The 23,742-nt window shown below is 40.7% G+C and overlaps 1 protein-coding gene across 1 annotated transcript; it reads right to left on the bottom strand.

Moving 5' to 3' along the window:
• Positions 1–297: 297 nt before the first annotated feature.
• GZMK (granzyme K) lies at positions 298–8,528 on the bottom strand. The gene is made up of 5 exons (XM_060091694.1): positions 8,465–8,528; positions 8,019–8,166; positions 2,912–3,062; positions 1,872–2,141; positions 298–459 (listed from the first exon to the last, which is right to left on the bottom strand). The coding sequence occupies exons 1-5, from the start codon at positions 8,526–8,528 to the stop codon at positions 298–300; spliced, it is 795 nt and encodes a 264-aa protein (XP_059947677.1).
• Between the last annotated feature and the right edge of the window lie 15,214 nt (positions 8,529–23,742).

Here is a 23,742-nt window from a genome sequence, read left to right as displayed (position 1 = left end):
GTGCGTGGAGTTGGGGGATATATCATTCCCTGTATCTTATTTCCATACAAGACAAGCAGATAGTCTTCTAAATTTTATTCAGAATAAGATCAGCAGAGTAGAAATACATCAGTGGTACATGTGAAAAAGAATTTGATTCCTTAACAAAATCAGTCTGAATGGGTCAGGAGTGGACCCTAACTGTGCTCCACTTTAGCTACATTCAACTACCTCTGAAGATAAGGTGGCCTGTGGAACATATTATGAAACAAAAACGAAAACAAGCAACTGGTAGAGCCAAGAAAATCATGTGTAGTCTTAGTTTGCATGAGATGGGTCCAAGTTGCTTTTGATCCAAGCCTGGTATTTCCTGGTTAATAGGATGTAGATTCCAGGTTTCTTGGCATCACCACATTTACGACCTCCAGAGACTAGGGCATGGAAGACACCTTTGCAGATCAAGGGGCCCCCTGAGTCACCCTGGAAAGAAGAAAACGGGCAGATACTTGGTAAGAAGCTGTTGAACTTTTCAACCATCAGCTGTTAGTTACTCAAAGGATTATTATCTGGGTCCTTGGTTTCCTTGTGTCCTGCAGAGTGCCTGATACAGCCCCTGATGCAGTATAGATTCTCTGTGTCTCTGTCTCCATCCAGGAGCATGGTTCTGTCCATCTGTCAGCCTCTCTTTGTCCATGTCCCTGTCTCTGTCTAAGACTATGTATATTTACATCCTTTGGTAATCAGTGACTGCTGAACTTTATTCATGAAGAAATGGGTAGACATAAAGTTTGAAATAACCCACTGAAATAAAAGAAATTTTCAAAATTATGAATTCCATTTTGGTGCTCATGGATTTGAAATCAAGTTGCTATTGAGACTGGTAGAAAAAAGCAATGTATTAAAGTAAATGTCTTGGTGGCAGGTACTCTATCTTCTCTATTATTTTTTTCTATCATCATATGATTGAACGTGGGGCTCTGCACATACCCAACACTTAGTAAATACTTGCTCAATGAACTGATTCTCGAGGACTCACTCTGACAACAAAACAATAGACAAAAATTCTGTCAAGGAAAGTGACAAGGTGATAGAGGGGGAAGCCTGGCCTTTCAGATAAGGAGCTAGCTTTCAAATCTAAAGAGCACTCTTTGCCTCTGCTGCCAATCACATCAAAAACTGCAGTACTTTGTGCTTGGTTGGCTGTGAAAATAGAGGCTGAGGGGCATGATGATCTTGGGGCACCACAGTCACACATGATCTTTGTCATCATCATACCCTCCCCTTGATAATGCTTAATATAGTATAATGTGAATATTATATTTTTTAAAAAATTAGTAATCCATCTGTGCTAGGTAGCCTTCATCACCTGTAAACATGATCACCTACTTTTTTTTTTACTACCTTAGGAAACAGGAGATTTTGTAAAGCATGCCTGTTGTTCCTTTTAGTCAGTTAGCAGTTAGTCAATATTATTTAAGAAACACATAATATACATTTGAGCTTTTTGCATTTGAGTTTTAGAAGCCTGTCTATTAGTTTAAAGGTGGTGATGGTGGGGGGTTGAGAAGTTATCTTCTAATCACCATTAGTGACCTCAGAGTTGGTAGGCTTTCTAAGGACAGTAATACCCCTCAGTAAAAGTTATCAGATATAGTTAACTATCCTGATTAGCAAACACTTAATGCGTGTTTATTACCTGTTGTGCAAGTACTTATGACTCATTTGCATTGGTAGGTGAGAAAGCATAGAGAACACTGTGCAGGATCGGAGGGCACGTTTTTGGAGTTGTGATGTGATGTTCTCCATGTCTCTCCTCCTTGGTGTGGGGGTGCAGGTGGGGCCTGACTGTAGCTCAGCAGCCTGAAATGCCTGTTTGAGTGAGGGGTTCTTACCTGGCAGGAATCCTTCTGGCCTTTGGCATCTCCTGCACACACCATGTTTTTAGTTATAATAGGGTCGTGGTTGTAATAACTTCGGCTGTTGCAAACTTTTCGACTTATGACAGTAACAGTGACTTCTCGCAGGGTATCAGAGGGCCTTAAACATTCTGGGTCAATGGCTCCCCAGCCAATAACCTGGCATTTTGTTCCAGCTGTAATATCATTTTTGGCTCTTGGGTGGAGCAGTTGGACATGTTTGTTGAGTTTTGCGGCCGTGTGAAGCTGACAGATTGAAAAGAGAATAAATTATCATTTGTCCCCAGTAGTATTATTAGCCTGAGTGATGTATGTGTGGTCCCTCTGTGCTAGGAGGGCGTCCCTCTTCTTGAATCTACTTTGGTGGTAGCCCACAGCTGCATTTGTGGTTGTTGCTTTTCTGAACATGCTCTTCATTTCCCTTAGAGCTCAGTGATCCTTGGGGAGGGAGCTTACACAGAGCAGGAATTTTGCCCAGTCTCAAGCAAACTGGCCTTTGCTCTGCATTGGATGGTTTGCTGTGGAATAACATCCATAGGTCATGACTTTGAGGGCTGGGCTATTTCCTGCTAGATAGGACCCTTGAGTATGGTCTAGACTAAGTTTGGACTAGACTAAGTATGGTCTAGACTAAGTTGTAACTCACTTCTATATCCCTGAAGTCACTTGCTTGGCTCTGTTGTATAAGTGACTTGTATTTTTGACTTGCTAATGAGAAAAGTATTGGGGAAAATAGCTTGCAGCGTGGATCCTTGGTCCTGTTGGGATGTTCTCCTCCCACGTATGCGAGCATCAGAGCTGTTTTAACTTGTATGAACACAGCCCAGATGCATCTGTAATAACTTCTTGTTTCTCTCAAGGCAGTAAACGGAGTATAATGGGCCCTTATAAAATATGTCACAATCACCTCGAACAAGGGGAAAGTGCCAACAACATCTTTATGTGTAGATGATTTAACAACTGAACTGTGCTGTATAAGAATGTTGGAGAAACTGAAGGAATGCAATGCTACATACCTCAACCAGCATAATATCATTTGATTTAGGATCTGATGTAAATCTTGGGAATCGTATGAATCTTTTAATCTCAAATGTTTGTTTGGAGGCCTCTTTCTTTGAGAGAGAGTGTGCTCCTAAAACCACTTTGGAAGACTGGCCTTTGGCAAACCTAAAAAAAGCAAAGAGAATAGACACCACAGAATGATTCTCAAATCTTCCAGTGAGGAGTAGAAATGGTGGAGGAGGCCATATACCTACAGGAATAAGGACCAGCTCCAAGATAACCTGTGTAGGATTAGGTGGAGTGACAGAGGTGTCGGAGGACCCAATCATGAATGGATAATAACAAGGGCCAAACCCATCCCACTCCAATTCCCCAGGCTTGCAAACGAATATCAGGACTTGTACCCTACTGTGGGGAAAAAAGAGTGAAATCCTAAGTGACTGAGATCAAGTTTACAATAAAGTTGTGTTAGTTTATATAAAAATAAAGGAAATTATATTTCTCAAGTTTGTGAGTTATGATTTATATCCACAATTGTTAAGTTTTTTTTATTGAGGTAAAATATACATAACATGAAATTTATAACTTTAACCATTTTTAAATGGTTCTGAGGCATTAAATACATTTACATTGCTGTTCATCCATCACCACCACCATCAATATCCAGAAATTTTTCATCTTCCCAATGTTAAGTGTTTTAATAACTAAAAGGTAAAAAGGCACAACTCTACACTTGCTAATCTGGTATGTCTAAACCTCATCTCAGGGCAATATGGAGAAGTAAGATCCATTAGATGGCTTTCAACTATACTCATATGTTCAGTCCCCTCAGTTAGACAGATGATTTAGACAAGAAGGGAAAACTTTTCTCAAGGTGAAAAATCATTTGAAATTAAGACACTTTAGAGTTAGTAGTCATTGATAATTCCATTGTGGAGATCTAGAGGATAAAAACTAGTGAGTCAGATGAAGAAACAACAGTTTTTTTTTTAATCTCTAGTCATATACAATTTTAGTACCAGTATTTCAACAGTTGATCTGTTTTACTGTATGTTGAATAAAATTATATTTACATCTAGTCATGAAAATATAAATTTTTTTTTGAGATCTTGACAACACCTTGGAGCCATTTGTATAATACAAAAATATCCCATTTTAATGTGTGTTCTCAGGAAACGACTTCAAATCCTTTTTTGGAACAAGGAAGGTGATAAAAAGAATTATATTTGTTTACATGTAACTATTTCATTGTCAAGTGGAAAAGAGTCAGGGCAGATTACAATAAACGCACACATACCCAATAAACACACATATATACATATGAATAAAGATTAATAAAAATTAAAAAGAGCACAGAAACATACGGAAAAAGGAATAAGAGGTTGTTTCAGGTTTGGGGAACCAGTATATGGCTATGCTGGGGTGGGTTTGCGTATGGCAAGGCTGTGACTGCTGGGAATTACCGTTTTTTGGTTTCCACCAAAAGAGTTTATTCTGGTTTATTTTGGGAATCCCAGCTCTATTTGTTGAAAAGTTTGTCTATTGCAAAATCAGGATGGGGATGAAATTTCTCAAAGGATGTAGATTGGATTTCTCAGGATTGATTCAAACCCAAATTCAGCATACTCACTAAACCCAAAGCTTTGGAGGGGAAGGATGATATAAAATCTCTGGGATTACTGATATAATAGAAAAGATGGATTCATACATAAATAACTAACACAGGAAGGCTGGGAGATACAAATTCAGGACGTGGAAGATGAATTCTGACTAGGGGAAGGGTGCTGAGAAAATGTCTGTTTTTCCTTCATCTTTTACCAATTTCCTTGATTTGTTAATGACTTTGAAGTGTTTTAGTTATTTTTGTTTCCACTGGGACATATGAATACCAAAAACAACCCAAGCAGACCATGAATGTTTTCTGAACTTTCCATTTCTAGATGTACTTCAGCTGTAATCTGTACTACAGAGGTCAATTTTTTTCTGCCCACAGGATACCTGGAATTACCTGAGTTCTGGGATCCCACCTCCTTACCTAAATCCAGGTATGAATTCCCACCGAGGAGAAGTAACAATACTAGTGTCTTTTTTGCACAGCACAGTGTTTCTCCACAGGTGGTCTTTGGACTACCTGCATCAGAATCATCTGGAGGTGTCTGGCTGCATGGCACCTCTATAAGCCCCGTGCCAAGCCCCTTCAAGCCTCTTATTTCCTCTGCTACTCTGACTTGGCACTGAGCAGTGTTTCTGCTTAGACCCATTCCTCTGGGTGTGTTAGTGAAGGTAGGGTCCCTATTTTTGGAATTCTCTTGCCTAAGAGAGGAGGGAATTACCTGGCTCTCAGAGATGGGCTGTCATGGTTTTATCCCATCAACACGACTGGACCATGATATTTGTTCCTCAGTGATTACCATGGAAAGTACAGATATTAATATAACATTAGATGACATTTATTAAGTTACTGTAGTGTGCCAGGTTTTGTGCTAAGCATTTTACGTATTTTCCCTCATTTAAACCTCACAACAGCCCTGTGAAGGAGGTATTATGATTATCCCCATTTTGCAGATGAGGGAATTGATGATCAGATAAATTGACAAACTTGAGAAAGTCCCACCAATATTAAGCGGAGGCTCTGGGATGCAAATGCAGGGGGGATTAAAGCTTCTTTGGTTTGAACCTGGGGTCTGGACCGGTAACAATTCTACTCTGGGAGCCTTGAGTGATTTGGGATGGAGTGAGGCCATTGTGGAAGGGGCTGGGTTGGAGCGGGGTGGTTCCATCTATTCACTGGCTAGGCAGGTGAGAGGATGGGGGAGTGTTCAGTGGGAGAAGGCATTGGAGAAGACTAAGGAAGACAGTGGACAAGAGTTGGTGAGAGTTTTGCTTCTGATAAATTGAAATGCTGAAAATGTTATACAAGAGGATTTTTTACTGGTTTCCTTTTATAATTGGCACGGCAACTAATAAAGGGGCCAAGAGACTAAGTGAGGAACTTAGTGTGGATGGGTAGTGAGAAGGGAACACCCCAGATTTGGCCCCCTTCACCATTTTGCTGAGAGAGGGGCCTGGAGTTAGTAAGCTATTCTCAGGATACTTGGGAGTCCATTTGTGGGAAGCCACCATTGAACTATTTCATAAATATTTTGGATTTCACAAAGCTTAATGTTTTTCTAAGCACCAATCTGCCTACATTTTTACACCCAAGTGTCCTGTAGAGGAAATCTGATCTACATATTCTGCAGTTCTTTAAACTACAGTCATTTAAAATAATATTTAGCAATAGTTTTTTTTTAATTCCAAGACCTCTTTTTCCCAATTTTTCAATTTGGGAATCTATTTCCACTGAGTCAAGTTCACTTGACAAAATTTAAAATTCAACTTAATAATACTATTTACCTTTGGATAGCAATTTATGGCTTGTGAAGGACTTCACATACTGTGCATTTAGCTTAGCAAAAACCAAAACCCAAAAAATCTCCTCTCTTCCAATTTATTTCCTTTTTTTCATCCAGCATTTGTTCAGCATTTATAAGAAATCAAGCTCTGTGTCTGGGGAAGTTATAATCCATTTGAATGTGTAACCACAAGCATATTTGAAGATGTGCATATTCTGAATTGAATGAACATTTATTGATAGTCACCCTCTGCTTAGCTGGTCCCCAGGGGACAAGTGCCCTAGAAAAGACAGAACTGATGAGGACAAAAGGGTGATTTCTGTGACAGCAAGGACCCTGCTTAAATGAAGTAGCCATGTTAAATCGGAAATTAGTGGCTGGCTATTTAGAAATAAAACAGAAGTTCTCACAGTTTGTAGGCTTCAGAATTTCTAATTTGGGTTCAAACACTCTCATTAAAATGGGGCAACCAAACAAAATCCCCAAAATATGAGAAGCAAGTCAGTTCAGTTGTTCTATTTAGATATATATATAAGTTGTTCCATATTTAGATATATGATGCCTAGAGAGTAAATGACTATGGCTAAGAGGTTCTTAAGTGAAGTGCTGTCATATTTGTAAGGAAAGGAGAAGGCCCCATCTTTTCTTAGCTTATTCAGGAAAGAAACATAAGGAAGAAACATACAAACAAAAACCACCCCCCAAGCCGAAACAAACAAAACAACAAACGCCAAATTAGTTTTCTATTGCTTTTCCTTTTGTGATGGTAGCGGCATCCCAAGAAGGGTTTTGGACATTTTTAGCTGAAGTAAGAGAATCATAGAATGAGAGGTTATAGTCCGTCTTTAGAAAAGCTTTCATTTTAAGTATCCCAGAAAAAATAGCTCTCTCTCTCTCTCTTTTTCTTTGTAGATCATCTATATTTTTTTTTTCACCTAGTTAGATTGTTGCCCCTTACAGCTGTGATTCCCAAACTGTGGGCCTCAGACCTCTGTGGTGGGCATTGAGCAGAGGAGTTAAGGTAAAGGGTCTCAAAAATCTATTAGCAGGGGCCTCCCTGGTGGCGCAGTGGTTGAGAGTCCGCCTGCCGATGCAGGGGATACGGGTTCGTGCCCCGGTCTGGGAGGATCCCACGTGCCGCGGAGCGGCTGGGCCCGTGAGCCATGGCCGCTGGGCCTGCGCATCCGGAGCCTGTGCTCCGCAACGGGAGAGGCCACAACAGTGAGAGGCCCGCATACCGCAAAAAGAAAAAAAAAAAAAATCTATTAGCAAAGCAGGCTCCTCATACAGATAACAGTAATAAGAGCTGCAACTTATTTGCAGCTTACTATGTGCTAAGCATGCTAGCATATTTAAATAGATACTATTTAATCCTCAAAACCCCATGAAGCAGTTATATACTACTATTATTATTTCCCATTTGTAAAATGGGGCGCAAACTCAGGTTGTCTGATTTCCCCTAACAAGGTCAGGAATACTGCCGCTTCAGTTCTAACAGTTGCTGTGTTCCCAGGCATTACATGAAGGACTTGAATTTGTCTGTTGGGTTGCCTAGATCTCCCAGAAAAGGAGAACCTGGGGCAGAATCGCGGATGTATGAGAGGGTAAATAAACTCCACCAGTTGGTCAGTTATCACAGAAGCTAAGGGTAGATCAAATTCTCTCCTGGGAGAGGCGAGCTTCTCTTCTAGCCAACTTGAGAAAACACAGTAAGCCTAATACTCACCGAGAGTGGCAGTGGGCTGCTGTGAGCACCCACTGTGGATGGATCAGCACTCCCCCGCAAATGTGATTGCTGCCATACTGCATGGAAGCCATAAATGGCCTGGAATGAGGAGACGCTTCTCTCCCTCCGATAATCTCCATGCTGAAACCTCCAAAAGAAAACCAAAAGATTTAATGCAAAAGATCTAAGGAGATTATTTCATGTAATTCTTCTTTTGACAGTCATTATATAATTTTTCAAAGATGAAAAAAAATCTTTCAGTCACCTAATAGTTATTATAATTTTACTGATGAACAGTAAATATACTGTTCAGTTCAGTAAGTATAATACATTACACTTTAGAGGGGGCTACATGGAAGTAAAAATTATTTTCATTTATAATGTAACAATACAATCACTAGAAAATCATTTAATTCTCACATGTGGTAGGTATAGGAGATACTTACACTCTGGAGTCATGTAAGTCCCGGCTATTAGGAAACATAGAAAAAAAGAAGAAGACTTAGTCATTTCAATGGCTTAGATTTAAGAAGCCCAGATGAAATATTGTGACTGTATTGGTGAAGGAAGAAGAGTCTGAAGACTGAGTTTCGATTTTGCAAATTTAACTTTCTCACCACAAGTGTTCTAGAGGTAAAGTTTTTCACACCTAAGATTAGAGGTATATATCAGTTTGGGGTGTTTCAGAATTGTGCTTTTAGCACTTTTTAGAGCAAGGTATGTGTGCCATTAAGTACTCATTTCTGTAGTTAACCATTTTCAATATCTGTATAAGTATTCATGTTATAAATGGTGAGAGAATACAAAATATGCAAGTCATAAGAACTTAATGAAGTTCAAAGATGTTCATTGCTCTAAAGTAATACTTACTATTTTTCCTGGCAGAAAATGATGCCTATCATATTTAGTTTCTCTCTATTTTTCATTTGGACATAGATTTATTATGTAGAGAGACGTGGAACCTTGCACAGATTACGGCTGCTTTACAATAAGGCTTAGCTAAAGCCTGAACATCATCCAGAGAAACCCATATGTTTTGTAGCAAATTATTCCTAGTCATGCCATTTTCTCTAAATTTGACCAAATTTGGTTAAATTTTCATTACATTTTTGGAAGATTTAATAATGTTATTAAAGGGGAACATTGGCAACATATTTCTAATTCTGAGTGTCTCTTTTACTCATTTTTAATTGAAAATGACCATGTGTTTATCCAGGGCCTTAATAATAATATCTTTTAAAAATCAAGGACTGCACTTTGTCACTCTCCCCAGGAACAGATGAAACACATTGCCAGGCCTTCTACTGTACTTTCTCCTTTACTACAAAAGGTATTTGACTTAAGATTCTACGAGATTCTGTTTGTGCTGGGTGCTGATCAATAGTGCAAATGTCATAAAATGAGTATGGATAGACAAGTCAGGCACCATGCATGACCACAAACACTCTGCAGGAACACTGACCAAAATTTACCTTGAATTAACAAATCTTATTTTCCTTTTTCTAAGATATATGTGTCCTATCTTTTATTTTTTTTATAAAGGAGAATTGAAATACAGAGCTATTTTTCTTGGCAGATTGCAAAAGACTCCTACTAAATTGCTCTCTAACATAAGACTGTGGGAATAATAAAAAACAATATTATACTTGTATATTCTACATTATAATTTAATGTGTCTTAAATTAGTTCCAAAATTCTCTTTACATGATCATTTATATGTTTTCATGTCTTATGTCTGTGAGGAAGGCAGGACAAACTACTATTTTTATGTTACAACTGAAGAAATAGGTTCAGAGAGGCTAAGTAATTTGCCTAAGGTTACACAGCATACAAGCTGGACCAAATCATTTGCCTGATCTGAAATAACTTGTATGTTAATAAATATACCACCGGAGCACAGAATTTGAGAAATATCCTGTTTGCACTTTACCAGGATACATCAACAGTAAAGCTCTTCTGCGTGGTAAATAAGAAGAATTAACAAAACCAATGCAGAGTAGTGACTTCCTGTCTCATAGACCTGTGGGTGAGACAAGGAGGAGCTGGATTAAGAAAAGCCACAAACTTAAAGCAGATTTGTTATTTCCAGCCAAAGGTCCTCGATACTTTTCAAGTCATTGTTGTCACTGTTGGTGTGCCTTGATGGATTCCTCATGTGCCACTTCTGCAAGCTGTAAAGTGGGCTTGATGATGCCAGCTCCCCACTGTATTGCAGTGATGTTGGGAACATAAGAAAGATAATGTGTGACATGTGGAAGTGATCTGAGCTGTGAGGAAGAAATGAACTGTGTAAAAGACAAAGCTTCATTTTTGCCGGGGTGGCAGGGGGTCATGGTTAAAAAAAATCTCTCAGCTGCTTATTTCTGTGTAGTAAGGACTAATATCCACATAGATTTTTACAAATTGCTAGGCATTTTCAACTCTATTTCCTGGGAGGTGGCTGTCATTAGTCTTGTTTTGTGGATAAAGACTTGCTGGAGATTACTGACCTAGCAGGTGGCAGATCAGTTCTTAAACCCTTAGGTGCTGGCTCCAGGGTCCATGTGGCTTTCAACCTGACCACATGCCTGCCCTACTTTGAGAAGTTCTGGGGCTTAGATGCTCTAAGAGGCAAGCTGGCTGTGCAGAGGGAAAAAGGATTTAGCCATATACACTGCAATTAGACATGGTGAGATTTAATTCAATTGGGAGGCATTTTTTTTTTCTTTAGAATTTTTGGCTTTTTTTTCCCGGACGGTCTCATAACTCTTTCTTGTAGCTGACCTGGAAAATTCTGAGAATCATGTTGGTTTATAGTAAGGAGTTATTTGGTTTGGGCTTTAAACTGATGCGGGGGTTAATGGTATCATTTGTTATAACATTCAGGATACTGGATTTGAGAACAGTGGGCTGTGTAGCATGATGAGCTCCACCATCTAACTTATTTCTTGGTGTCGGTTTTTGTTCTGTTGAGTCTGCTGCGGGGAGAGCCGTGTTTGCTTTGGACGAATTTTGCAGCAGCTGTGCTGGGCTGAGCAAGTGTGAGGCGGTGCTCCGAACAGGACTGGTTCACAGGTCAGGGGCCTTGAGGTTCTCCTTTGCTGTGTTGTGTTCAGCTGTCCCTATTAGCTGTTCTTGGGGATGTTGATTTTGAGCTCCGGGTTTTTATTTTCCTCCATTCCTAGTCTCTCTCTTGACCCTTCTGTGTTTCGAGAGACCCATACAGAGCAGTTGTCTGGAAGCTCCAAAGGACACGTGTGGTTCTCTCCGTTGGGCTTCCATCACATTCATTAGCCACGCCCTCTAAAGCCTTGTCACTCAAAGGATGGCTACCAGACCTGTGCCGGTGTGTGACCTGTTTATTACCCATCTAGGGCAAGATGAGGACTGAAATTGAGAGACAGAGTTTAGAGGTTGTTACAGTCATTTATCATGACTCGGTACTAATTTATTTTATTTAATGAAATGTAATTTATTGTCTGTCCAACCTAATCATATAATAAGGCATGCATTTTGTATGCCTTTGTAAATTTTTAATTTAATTTTCCTACTTATCTGTGTTTTATTGTATAAAAGTATCAGTCCACGATGAGTTGAAACAAAAACCAAACAAATGAACAAACAAACAAAATTTCAAAACGTACCTGGTCTACCCCATGGCTAGTTTGAGTACTGCTCTGTAGACACAACTGCAAAGCATGTCTATTTCAAGCCCTTCCCGTTTCTTCCCTTTTGACCTCCTTTGGAAAGTTTTCCAACACCAAGTTTTCCAAGACTCCCAGGGCTGTCCTGCACCAGGCACTTGAGATCAGAATTTGGCAGAATTCTACTGGGTCCTTCCTTTATGACCACCACCCTCTGGGCCTTGGTTTCTGTCCAGTAATGATTTAGCTAATCTGATAAATGCATCTGCTAAGAATTATGATGAAACTATGGCAGTTTTGAAAATTGGAGTAGGGAGGGTTATTGGGGTGCTGTATGATGACATTATGTCCAAAGGTGCCCAGAAGACAAATTCTACTTCAGATTACAGCCATTCCTTCCATGAGATTCCATAAAATGGATGAGCTTGAGAACAACTGCAAAGGAAAGCAAAGTATCCCTTGGCTCAGACCTGAAGCTTTGGACTTAACCTCAGTGTAGAGAAACTGGGTAAGCTGCATTGGAGCCTATGGAGCCCTGTCTTTTCCTAAGCTACTTCATATTAAATACTTCAGAGAACTGCTCCATGATCTCCCTTTGGTGACATGATGATGGTGATTAAAGTAGGATGGAGGGAAGTTTGTTTTATATTTCTCTGCCTTTTAATCAGAACATATTTTGCATATTAATTATCTTCCTTTATTAAATATGAGTATGTTTCCTACTCACCACTATTGAGTTAAGTAACACAATAGTCCTTTAACCTCCTCCTCCTTTACTCCTCTCCAAGTCAACTATGAAATAACTGCAGTGCTGAGAGGTACAATGGGTGAGTATGGATGGTACTTGGCATAAGGAATAACCACACGAAAACAGCTTGAGAATTTGGCAGATGGGGATTTCCCAGTACACCTGGAGCTGGCTGCCTGGCCAGACACTGCCCTGATCTCAACTTTTTCTCCAGGCCTCAAGCTGCCCTTTTGTGACACCTCTTCTTTTTCTTTTCTTCTTCAGGGTGGCTTTTGATGTTCATTTTCACTGAGTTGAAATGTTATGGGAGGGGAAAGTCCCACATGGTGTGGTCCTGTGATGTCACTGGATATAAGGCAGATCACTCACACTGTCTGCAGTTTGTCCTAAAAGATTTACACATGTGAAAATCCTTTCAACAGGGATGACTGCCAAAGGAAGGTTTGTAGCCCTGATCTCTCTCCCAGCAGACTTGTAGGGCCACTGGCCTTGCACAGAGGAATTGAGGACTTGGATGAACCTGGTGGGGCTTTGGGGAGAAAACTGGGGTCCATATGTAGTCAAGGGAAAGATGTCAGGGAAAGAACTTGGTGATAGAAACCAGAAGAAATGTGGAAGCAGGAAGGGAAAGGAAGGAAATAAATAAATATTGTAGAGGAAAGAAGAAAACAATCAATGGAGGATGGGAGGCCTTACAGTGAAACACTTCCATTTATATTTGAACATCTCAGATACTGTGATGTGTTCCAGGCCAAATAGATCATCTTTTTACAGTAGAAACACATCTGTTAAAAGGAATAATCTTATCACATTGAAAGCAATTAAGTTGTTTAAATGAATCAGATTGGTTTCATGAAATAAAGCAGGCAAACTAGTAGTTATTTCAGAGAGGATGATCAGATTCATTCATAAGGGAAACACAGTAAATGCTGTAGCCAAGCTGGAACTCAATAAATCAATTGATTCAGTATTCCTTAATTTTTCACTTACAATGAATTCAAGTAGAAATTGTCACACAGTTCTAAGTGTGTTAGAAATACTTTTCCCAAAGGTGAATGATTAACCAAACACCACACACACACACATACACACACACACATTTGCACATTCCCCTGCCCCACACCCACTGATCCCTAAATCCCTATCCTACTCTTTATCACAAATAAATTCCAGGTGGATCAAAGATTTTCTATGAAAAAAGTGAAAACATTATAAACATTAAATGAAATGGTAAGATAAAAGCAATGTTTCAGAGAGGAAGACATAAAGGAAACCACCAATACATAAGAGTATATAAAACTTTGACTTTTGTAAGGCAAAGAACACCAGAGGCAGTATCCAAAGACATATGATAAAACATTCCCCCCAAAGATAATATCTTTAGTATATGAAGAGCTCTTACAACTACATCAAAGAAAATAAGAGTAATAATAAATGAGCTTGATGATGAACAAATCAGTATAAGTATAAACAAAATAATCCTTTAGTTAAATTTCCTTATAAGGGGCCTAGCATATACATAATATTTTTAAAAAATATTGATGATTTTAGGATAGAAAATAAAGCACATTTCACATTTTTGCAAGTCTTAGTAAGTAAAAGTTTGATGCACTAATGGCAAAACTATAGCAAGTGCTGATAAAAAGACCACCAAGCTGAGAAGATATAAATCAACGAAAGCATAATCTACTACATTCACATTGTTGGTTGACAAGTCAGTGAATGAGTTTTGGCAACAATGTAATGATCGTGCTTTTTTCTTTTAGATCTTGAACTCTGTAAATCCTCTTTCCTTTCACAACTTCCTTAATTCACCTCTACTTCTCTCCAAAATCCAAAACACATTTTCTCTTCTCACCAGAATTTCAGATCGCTGGCCTTCTTGCAATTTACCCACATCCACTAGCTTTCTTCTGGACACATCTGACCTCTTTTCAGTCTGAACAAGATGGTCATGTTAACAAGGCCCACCTATCTGGAATTCCCTGGCGGTCCAGTGGTTAGGACTCTGCGCTTCCACTGCAGGAGTTTGACCCCTGGTTTGATCCCTGGTTGCAGAACTAAGATCCCGCATGCCTCAGGGCGTGGCCAAAACAAACAAACAACAACAAAAAAAACCCCAAACAAGGCCCACCTATCAACTCCAGGTATCATGCCTCCTTAACCTTCTACTGTGGAACTGCCCAAACTTACATCTCCCTTCCCGTTTGCTTTCTCAGATTCTAGCTTAAAGAATTCTGCTGCAGAAAATCACAGGACCCTAGTGGGCTAGCCCACCAGCTCAAGAGTAGAGAGTTCACTGTAGTCTAGAAATCCTCTCACTTATCTCCTTCATTCTCTAGATCACTGACCACAATAGCCTTTCCAGACTCTATCTTTCCCAAGCCCCCCTTTCCCGCCATCACTTCACCTTCTACTTCAGATGTTGAAGGTGAACTCTCTCTTTTTATTTAACTACTCATCTTTTCTTCCTGGCCAAGCGGGAGCACCTCCACAGAGGGACACCTCTATTCTTCTCCTCATCTCCCAGGGTCTTTATTTCTTTATAAAGCAACTTAAATGTCTACATCTCCACTAGCTCATTCCTTCAATATCCATCCATCCATCCATCCATCCATCCATCCATCCATCTATCCATCCATCCGTCTCTACATTAATTTTGTATGCAAGCACACAGACCTATCTATTCATGAAAGATATTCACTTGAACATGTTTGATCCTCTGTTTATCTTTCCTTTCCTTTCCTAATCAGAGTTCTTTCTTTCATAATCAATTTCTTGCTCTCTTGTCATCCCAATAAATTGTTTTCATTTCTCACTGCTAAAACACGCTATCAGTGAAACTTGTGGGCTGTTCTCAATACTCATTCTCGTTGATTTATCTGCATCTTTTCTTTCTGCTGACCAGTTTTTCCTTGAAGCATCCTCTGTCCCTGACTCCTGTCATGCTCTTTGTTCTGACATGTTTTACCCGTTCAATCACTATTTGTCTCTTTACTGCCACTTCCTCTTCCTGTTCTCCAAATTCTCTCTATAAGTCTCTTCTATTCTCTTAAGCCCAGCCTGTTCCAAAGCAATTAAACAAAGTTAAATGTAGTTCTAGTCTTCAGGACTTCTCAGAGCCTTTAAATGCTAATGTGTATTGTTAATACCAAGAGGATATGTAGGGATATAGTATGCTCAGTGTCTCAGACTTGTTGGACTAGGGAACATTTATTTTCACAGAGCATATCAAGGGACATGGATTCCTTAGACCTCATGGTGGGAAACCTGTGTACAGTTTCCGATTTTCCACCTTGACCTTTCTTCATAATATTGCTCCAACAACTTTTTCTTCTACTCTCTAGACTTCTTACTCTCAAGAGGGAATAGATTATTTTCTATTTACCACCTCTAGGCCATCCAAGCACTTACCTTATTATTCAAGTGTTATAGGAAGTGCCACCTTCTCCATGAAGTATCTCCTAATCATTGCAGGTGGAGGTGATTTTTTCCTCTTCCCAAAGCAAGAGGAACCCTTAGAAGTAATAGTTAACATCTTCATAGATGTTATTATGGTGTTTATCTTATTCAGTCTATTCATCTCCGAGATTGTCAACTTCTTGAGGACTGTGTTTATGCACTTTGTACCTGCAAGGAATGCTTTCAGCTGCAAGTAATAGAAAACTCAACCCAGAGGGACTTAAACAACAAGGACGTTAACTTTCTCATGTAACAAGAAGCTCAGGGGTAGCGGGGCACCAGGGCTGATGAATCCAGTGGCTCAGTGTTACTATCAGGACTCAGGTGTGCATCCTCAGTCCTCATGTTCACTAACCTCATGGTCCCAGGTGTCACATCTGGCTCCTACAAGGTTAAAAGGAAGGTTAAAGTACACAGCTCTTCCTGTAAGTGTATTTTATGATCTCACATCTTTTCTAGAAGCATGATGGCACCTCTCCACCCCCACATGTAGTTAGACGGAACAAGATCACATGCCTTCCCCAAACCAAGGGATTTTCCATTGGACTGGCTTAGACACATCTCCCAAGCTGGGATTTGGATCATCTTTGATGAAGAATAGAGACTTGAAAAAATAGGGGTTCCATGAGCAAGGTGGGAATGGTCAGAAGTAAATTTCTACCTTAATATCCTGTTCAGGTCCCCACAGAGTGCACTGCACATTCTGTAGATTTGCTGAGTGGGTAAAAGGATGGACAGTGGGCTTTGCCAAATAATGTGCTTAGTCAAGATTTTAGACCTCATTACCCATCTTCTACCTTTCCTGACTCTCTAGGAGGAAGATTCAAAATTTGAATTATAAGGAGGAATATTCATAGGTGAACATTTATAGTTATTAATTCTATATTCGAAATATTAAAGCTTTTGCACCCTCCTCCCACTTCCCGTACTCTTCACACCAGTAGTATCAGGAATGAGGAATATAATAGAACCATTTTGAGTAAATGTCTCCAAGGGAATTCACAATGATAAAATCAAAACATAAACATAAAATGGATTTTAAATTAAGATTTTCATGGTCTCTATCAACAAAATTATAACATTGGGAAGCTTCTCTTTCTTTTTCCTCATATTCAAGATAGCAATCATATTTCATTGTAAGTGATATGATGCCAGTAGTTGAATCAGTCTGTCTTTTAATTTAGTACTTCCTCCAGACATTCTTTGAACATGTGTCAACAGGAAAGAACATGTTTCAAAATCCTCTTCTGCTCATTTCTCCCTTAATAAACAAAATGAAGTTTGAAAATGTGTCTTTTGACAACCCTCAGAATGGGAGAAAATATTTGCAAATGAAGCAACTGACAAAGGATTAATCTCCAAAATTTATAAGCAGCTCATGCAGCTCAATAGCAAAAAAACAAACAACCCAATCCAAAAATGGGCAGAAGACCTAAATAGACATTTCTCCACAGAAGATATACAGACAGCCAACAAACACATGAAAGGATGCTCAACATCTTTACTCATTAGAGAAATGCAAATCAAAACTACAATGAGATATCATCTCACACCAGTCAGAATGGCCATCATCAAAAAATCTAGAAACAATAAATGCTGGAGAGGGTGTGGAAAAAAGGGAACACTCTTGCACTGCTGGTGGGAATGTGAATTGGTACAGCCACTATGGAGAACAGTATGGAGGTTCCTTAAAAAACTACAAATAGAACTACCATATGACCCAGCAATCCCACTACTGGGCATATACCCTGAGAAAACCATAATTCAAAAAGAGACATGTACCAAAATGTTCATAGCAGCCCTATTTACAATAGCCCGGAGATGGAAACAACCTAAGTGTCCATCATCGGATGAATGGATAAAGAAGATGTGGCACATATATACAATGGAATATTACTCAGCCATAAAAAGAAATGAAATTGAGCTATTTGTAATGAGGTGGATGGACCTAGAGTCTGTCATACAGAGTGAAGTAAGTCAGAAAGAGAAAGACAAATACTGTATGCTGACACATATATATGGAATTTAAGAAAAAATGTCATCAAGAACATAGGGGTAAGACAGGAATAAAATCACAGACCTACTAGAGCATGGACTTGAGGATATGGGGAGGGGGAAGGGTAAGCTGTGACAAAGTGAAAGAGCGGCATGGACATATATACACTACCAAATGTAAGGTAGATAGCTAGTGGGAAGCAGCCACATAGCACAGGGAGATCAGCTCGGTTCTTTGTGACCGCCTGGAGGGGTGGGATAGGGAGGGTGGGAGGGAGACGCAAAAGGGAGGGGATTAAAAAAAAAAAAAAAAAAAAAAAAGAAAATGTGTCTTTTGGTTCTCTCTATGCTTTGTAAAATTTGGCAAAACCCAGAATTATCAGAACTGGTCAAGACCACATTCTGAAGCAGGTAAAACTGACCATGGGGACTCTTTCATCTCCTCTCAGAATTCCTACTTCTCTTAACAGTCCTCATCTGCAAGGATTTATTGTCAGCAAATACCCACCAGCATCTCATAGCTCAAGAATATTTTAAGGTGTTGCTACTTTACAGTGTATTCTCATTTTATTTAATGTTTCTTAAATAATTTTTAAAAAACCTCTAAAGATTCAGAAGAAGCATCTCTAATGATGAGCTATCAGGTATGGATTCAGGGATGGAGACAGTTTGGGTAGAGAATATTCCTTGTTCCGATTAAGTCACATCACATAGGCATCACCTACTCTGGGTACATAACAGGCTGGCTCCAGGAATGACATGTTTTTTTTTGTTTTTTGTTTTGCATATTGTTGGGTAATTGAAAAGCCAGAAGTTCCTAAACTGCCGCTGCCAGGGTGTTGTTTAAAACAGTCACACTACAAATGCTAAGGCACAAGTATTTCTGCCCATGTGGGTAAGTGGGAAGAGAAATATTTGTGTGGGAAGTGTCCAGAGAAGTATTTTAAAGTTTGGACTTCAATCAGAGAGTGCTTTACTCACTTAAATATCCCTATGAAGGAGCAAAGAACACAAAGGGTGAGGGCTTCAGGAACAGCGTGGGCTTCTGGTTCACAGATGGCACCAACACACACACACACACACACACACACACACCATTTCTAGGTCTTATGTACCAAGGGTATAGGAAGCTGGGTAGTGGGGTAGCCCGGTATTAGGAAAGAAGGTCCTTCTCTAAGTGATGCTTCCCTTGTGTTACTCTCAGACACCTGCTGTAAGAACAAAGTCTCATGCATTCAGAAGTCTTAGAAAAGTGACAGGATCCAAGCCAGCAGGTTGCAGCCCCAGCTGACAGCATGCAAAGAAACCAACCCAAACCAAAGTCAAGGATGCTTGTTGTGGGATCTAAATCAAAGTGCAAGGTGTTGTATATGATGAGGAGATTTTAATAATTCATAGTTCAGGGAAGAAGGAAAACTCTCCTTGGAGACCTGTCAGCTTTCCATCCCAGACATCAAGAACACTGTTCACTGTTCATTCTTCAGGCTTTTATTCTCATATTGTTGTTCTGTGAAAGTGTCAGAAGAGATACAGACAGAGAAGAGACGGGTGATGAGAAAGATTGTGTGCATCCAAGTGGCCAATCCTCTAGGGGAAAATGGTCAGGAAAATTGATGTAAAATCTCTGGGTCAAAAACCAACATGTGGTAAACCTGTCTTTTATTTAAAAATAATTTCCTGGGGAAAGTCTCTTCATTCTCAAGTTTTAAAGTAGTAATAATAACCATTGGCAATAGTTGGCATCTTGAGCTATATTTTAAACTTATTAAATAAAGGTTACTCTTCCGATGGGAAAACAAGGAATAAAAGAAGTAGGCAGCCAGGATTTTGCCAAGTGTGTCAAGGCAAAGCCAAGACTCCATAGCAATTTAGCAATGAAGGATTAGTCCCTGCTGAAATTCACTTTACAGACCGCGAATCAAGCCCTGGACACAAAACAAAAGCAATGTGGAACGTACACAGAAGGGTCATCAGAATGCGGACAGTGCAAGTAAGAGACAAGGGACAATTCAGACAAGTCTACAACAGGGATTATTCTGTTTTATCCAGTTCATTAGTGAACACAAAGTTTTTACCTGAACTCTCACCAGTAATATGATTTTAGTATGTATATATATGTTCATATATATATATATATGTTCATCTATCTATCTATCTATCTATCTATCTATATGCTTTTAAAGGTAACTGTTCAGTAAACTTGATATAATGAGATACATCCTTTCACAGTCTAAAGTCTATAGGTAAAGAAAGGTAAAGAAATAGCCAGGTAGGGTTACTTACTCATAGGGCAGAACAAAACCCACCTGAGTTGGAAGTCATAATTCTGGTGCCCACAATGTACCTCTTTCAGGATGTTGTTTCAACAAAGCGTCTGCTTGGGCTACAAGTGTTAGAATCACAGGATGTTATTGCTGAAAGATATACCTGTTTCAATCAGGTTCTGTCAGGAAATAGAATCTGACCCAAGTGATTCAAATGAAGAGACTTTAATGAAGGGACAACTCACAGAGGTGCGGGCAAGGTAAAGGGCCCCAGGGATATGCAAGCTCAGGAGCCATTGCTGCTCCTCAGGGCCCAGCGAGAGCCGAGCAGCGGAGAGCGCGCCCAACAGGAGCTGTGGGCCTGGAGGGATGCAGCTTCGGCCACAGACGCAGGCCAGAGCAGGCAAGGAGGAGGGAAGAAATGCCACGGCCCCTCCCTCCTCTTCTGATCCTCTGTAGGTGCCTCCCATAGGCCAAGGCCAACCAGAAGTCAAAGGGCAAGGGAGCCAGGGTAACGTAGTCCACAGAGGGCATGGAGCAGGCAGGAAAGGGCAGAGACTGGATTTGGGGTGGGTGGGACGAGTGGCGAAAAACCACACAGCACCTAGAAATCTGTCCTTTGTGCTCTGACAGGAAACACCAAATTCTTCCTTTGTCTGGCCATAGACAGGGCCCAGGTGGGCAGCATGCATAGCAGGCATGTGACTATATAAAGCAGAGTACACCTGCTAGAGGTAAGAGTTCATTTGTTAGAGGTGAACGGGTTGGCTTCCCCAGAAAAGAGGTGGCCTCTTTCCGTGGAAACCTGGTGCCCCAGTGCTTACCGCATTCAGTCCCCGTCAGTCTCTGATCATGCCAGGAGAGGTGCTGGTGATTCCCCAGCCATGAACACTTAGAGGGGAATTCTGCAGCTAGCTTGTGGCATCCCAGAGCCTGCAGCCCCCATAATGCCAGGAAAGACCAGCCTCTCCCAGGCATGAGTGCCCAAGCTGGTGGGACAAGGCTGGAGCTAAGGTACTGACATGACATGTCACTCTTGTGTCCAGTCTCTGATCACAGCAGGTAAGGAGCTGGTGCTTCCTAATCATGCAGCCCAAAGTCTAGCTCTGTTTGGCTCTCGGTGCACTGCTCTAGGATGGGTCATGGGGAAACTGTCCCCATCTCCCCAGTGAACTCTGCTCTGTCAGATCTGGTGCGTGTGTACAGCTTTGCCAGTTTCCATTGTTTACAAGAAACCCAGGCAGGAGCCAACATAGTGTGGGTGGCAGCAAGCCTCCCACAGCAGACTTGGAGAGTACCCTAGTTCCCCAGAATTCCAGCCAAAATCTCGTTTAACCAACTGCATATCAGCTTATGAGACCAAGATGACTGTGCGGTACTCATCTACGTTGCTTTGCAAAAGGGGATGATCAGTGGGCTGCATCTTGAATGTTGTGTCTAGCAAGTGTGACATTACTGTGACACCTCACCTGTGGCTGGTGGGCAGACATCATTATAGGACAAAGAATTCAACAGGAAAAGCAAAATAGATGTGTCCATTACAAAACAGTTGTACAAGTGCCCTTGAACATATTAGTAATATTTATTTGCAGTGCATTGCAAGTTGCTCAGTTATCTCTGTATTTATTTCTGATCTCTTTGCAAGTTATTCAGTTATGTCTTTAATCCCTTCAGCATAAGTAAGGTTTTGACTTCCATTCATTTTGTTTGGGGGAGGGTCTTGTGAGAAATTGGTTTTTTACTGTTCCACTGAAGCCCACTTTGTCAGGGATCCAAGTGGCTATAGCAACAAAATCTCCTGCTGACTCTTCCTCTAGACTCAATCCCTGAAAATTAGTTGGAACAGATTACAGTGAGCCCTGCGAAATGCATCTTTTGGTTTCAGAGGGACAGTGAGCTGGAAGGTTCATCTGTTCTTTGATCCTCCGTGACTTCTCTGATCCTGTGAGTCCGTGTGACTCATCTTCTTCCAGGTCTTGTTGTTTCACTGCCTTGGAAACTGTTGGATTATAATAAATAAGGCCCACTCCTGGCTGCCTTGACCTTCAGCCTTGAGGCTGGATTATGCAGACCCCAGAGCCCCCAGAGCCCTGGACCAATGCTGAGGGCTCTTTCCACGTGCATGAGGTCGTGTCTATAAAAATAAACCACTTTAATAATTTGGGTTTAAATTGACTTTTTATTGTATAAATCAAGATTCATCCACCCTGCCCTCCCAATAAGTAATGGAATCAAAGTGTTTAGTGGGTGGAGACACAACCTGAGCTTCTGTAACTTCCTGGAGACTTTCTCTATCCCTTCTTTTTCCACTGTGTACATCCACTTGGGTGCTCTGAGGAGACCAGAAATCACAGGGTCATGGAGAGCTGGGGCAGGAAGGGTCATCTGGTGGAGGTCCAGCCCAAGGTCTCAGTATATTTTGAGAGCTCACTACTTACCATGCGCTGGCTGGGTGTGTCCGTTTAACCCTAGGAAGTAGGTATTCTCATGTGTGTTTGCATCTGGGGAAATCAAGACTTAGAGATTTCAAATGTGTTCAGTTTGCTCTGTTAAAAAGTTGTGTACTCTGGATTCATATTCAAGTGATCTGACCCCAAATCATACTTTTTTAGGCACTGCTCTATATAGTGAAATAAATCTGCTGTTTCTACCTCCCTTTAATTCCTAACAGTGGAGCTAGGAGTCACAGGGAGTGGTAGGCGTGCAGCAGGAGGGGTTGGTGGGGGCAGAAAGGAAAGTGATCCAATAAACTCTTTCGCACTACTGTGCTCGTGATGTAATGCTGGAGCTGTTTCTAGCATTGTAACTTCAGAAGAGGGTGAGGTGAAAAGAGCATGCCTGCAACCATGGCTGCCTGAGAACTCGGCAGGCTGGGAGGATGCTGGGGGCTGGGGACGGCTGTCTCAGTCACTGTCACTTGAGGGTTGGGGTTTGTGAGGCTGTCCCTGAAGTTTGCTTATTTCTTTTTAGAGCCTATGCCATTTCTCGAGCCCCTTGGATGTTCAGGACCTGAAGGAAGCATCGTGAAGACCACAACAATGATCATAAAATTGTTCCTGCTCACCGGAACTAGAGGGCCCCCTGCACGTCAAGAATTGTGTTCGGAGTGCAGAGATGCCAAGTTGGGTGAGGGGTCCATTCTGGCCTGGAGGAGCTCAGCGGGGGCATCATACAAACCCTGACATTTCCGCCTTGAGCGGTGAAGTGTTTTGATGGATGGAGAAAAGAGGGGGAGCAGGCTCAGCCCAGGTCACATTTGTCATCAACTGTGGACACATTTGCCTACAATCTGGTCATTTTTGTGTTCAATGACGAGAAATACCTACTCAACTGTAAATACTAGTGTTGTATAATTACTACAGGTCAAGATTAAAAGCAGAAGTTTTTTTTTATTTTTTAATTTTTTAAATTTTTTAAATTTTTTTTAGTTTTTGCTTTATAACAAATTTAATCAGTTATACATATACATATGTTCCCATATCCCCTCCCTTTTGCATCTCCCTCCCACCCTCCCTATCCCACCCCTCCAGGCGGTCACAAAGCACCGAGCTGATCTCCCTGTGCTATGCGGCTGCTTCCCACTAGCTATCTACCTTATGTTTGGTAGTGTATATATGTACATGCTGCTCTTT

The sequence above is a fragment of the Mesoplodon densirostris genome, chromosome 3 (assembly GCF_025265405.1).
Source record: "Mesoplodon densirostris isolate mMesDen1 chromosome 3, mMesDen1 primary haplotype, whole genome shotgun sequence".
Lineage (NCBI taxonomy): Eukaryota > Metazoa > Chordata > Mammalia > Artiodactyla > Ziphiidae > Mesoplodon > Mesoplodon densirostris.
This window is presented reverse-complemented; position numbering and strand designations above follow the sequence as displayed.

What these genes read in the sequence shown, in the direction of transcription:
- GZMK (XM_060091694.1), bottom strand. Translation starts at nt 8,528, where the DNA reads ATGACTAAGTCTTCTTCTTTTTTTCTATGTTTCCTAATAGCCGGGACT. An exon ending in GACTTACATGACTCCAGAGT is followed by an intron (nt 8,167 to 8,464) that starts GTAAGTATCTCC and finishes TTTCTTTTGGAG; the next exon opens with GTTTCAGCATGGAGATTATC. An exon ending in ATGATATTATGCTGGTTGAG is followed by an intron (nt 2,142 to 2,911) that starts GTATGTAGCATT and finishes TCAATCTGTCAG; the next exon opens with CTTCACACGGCCGCAAAACT.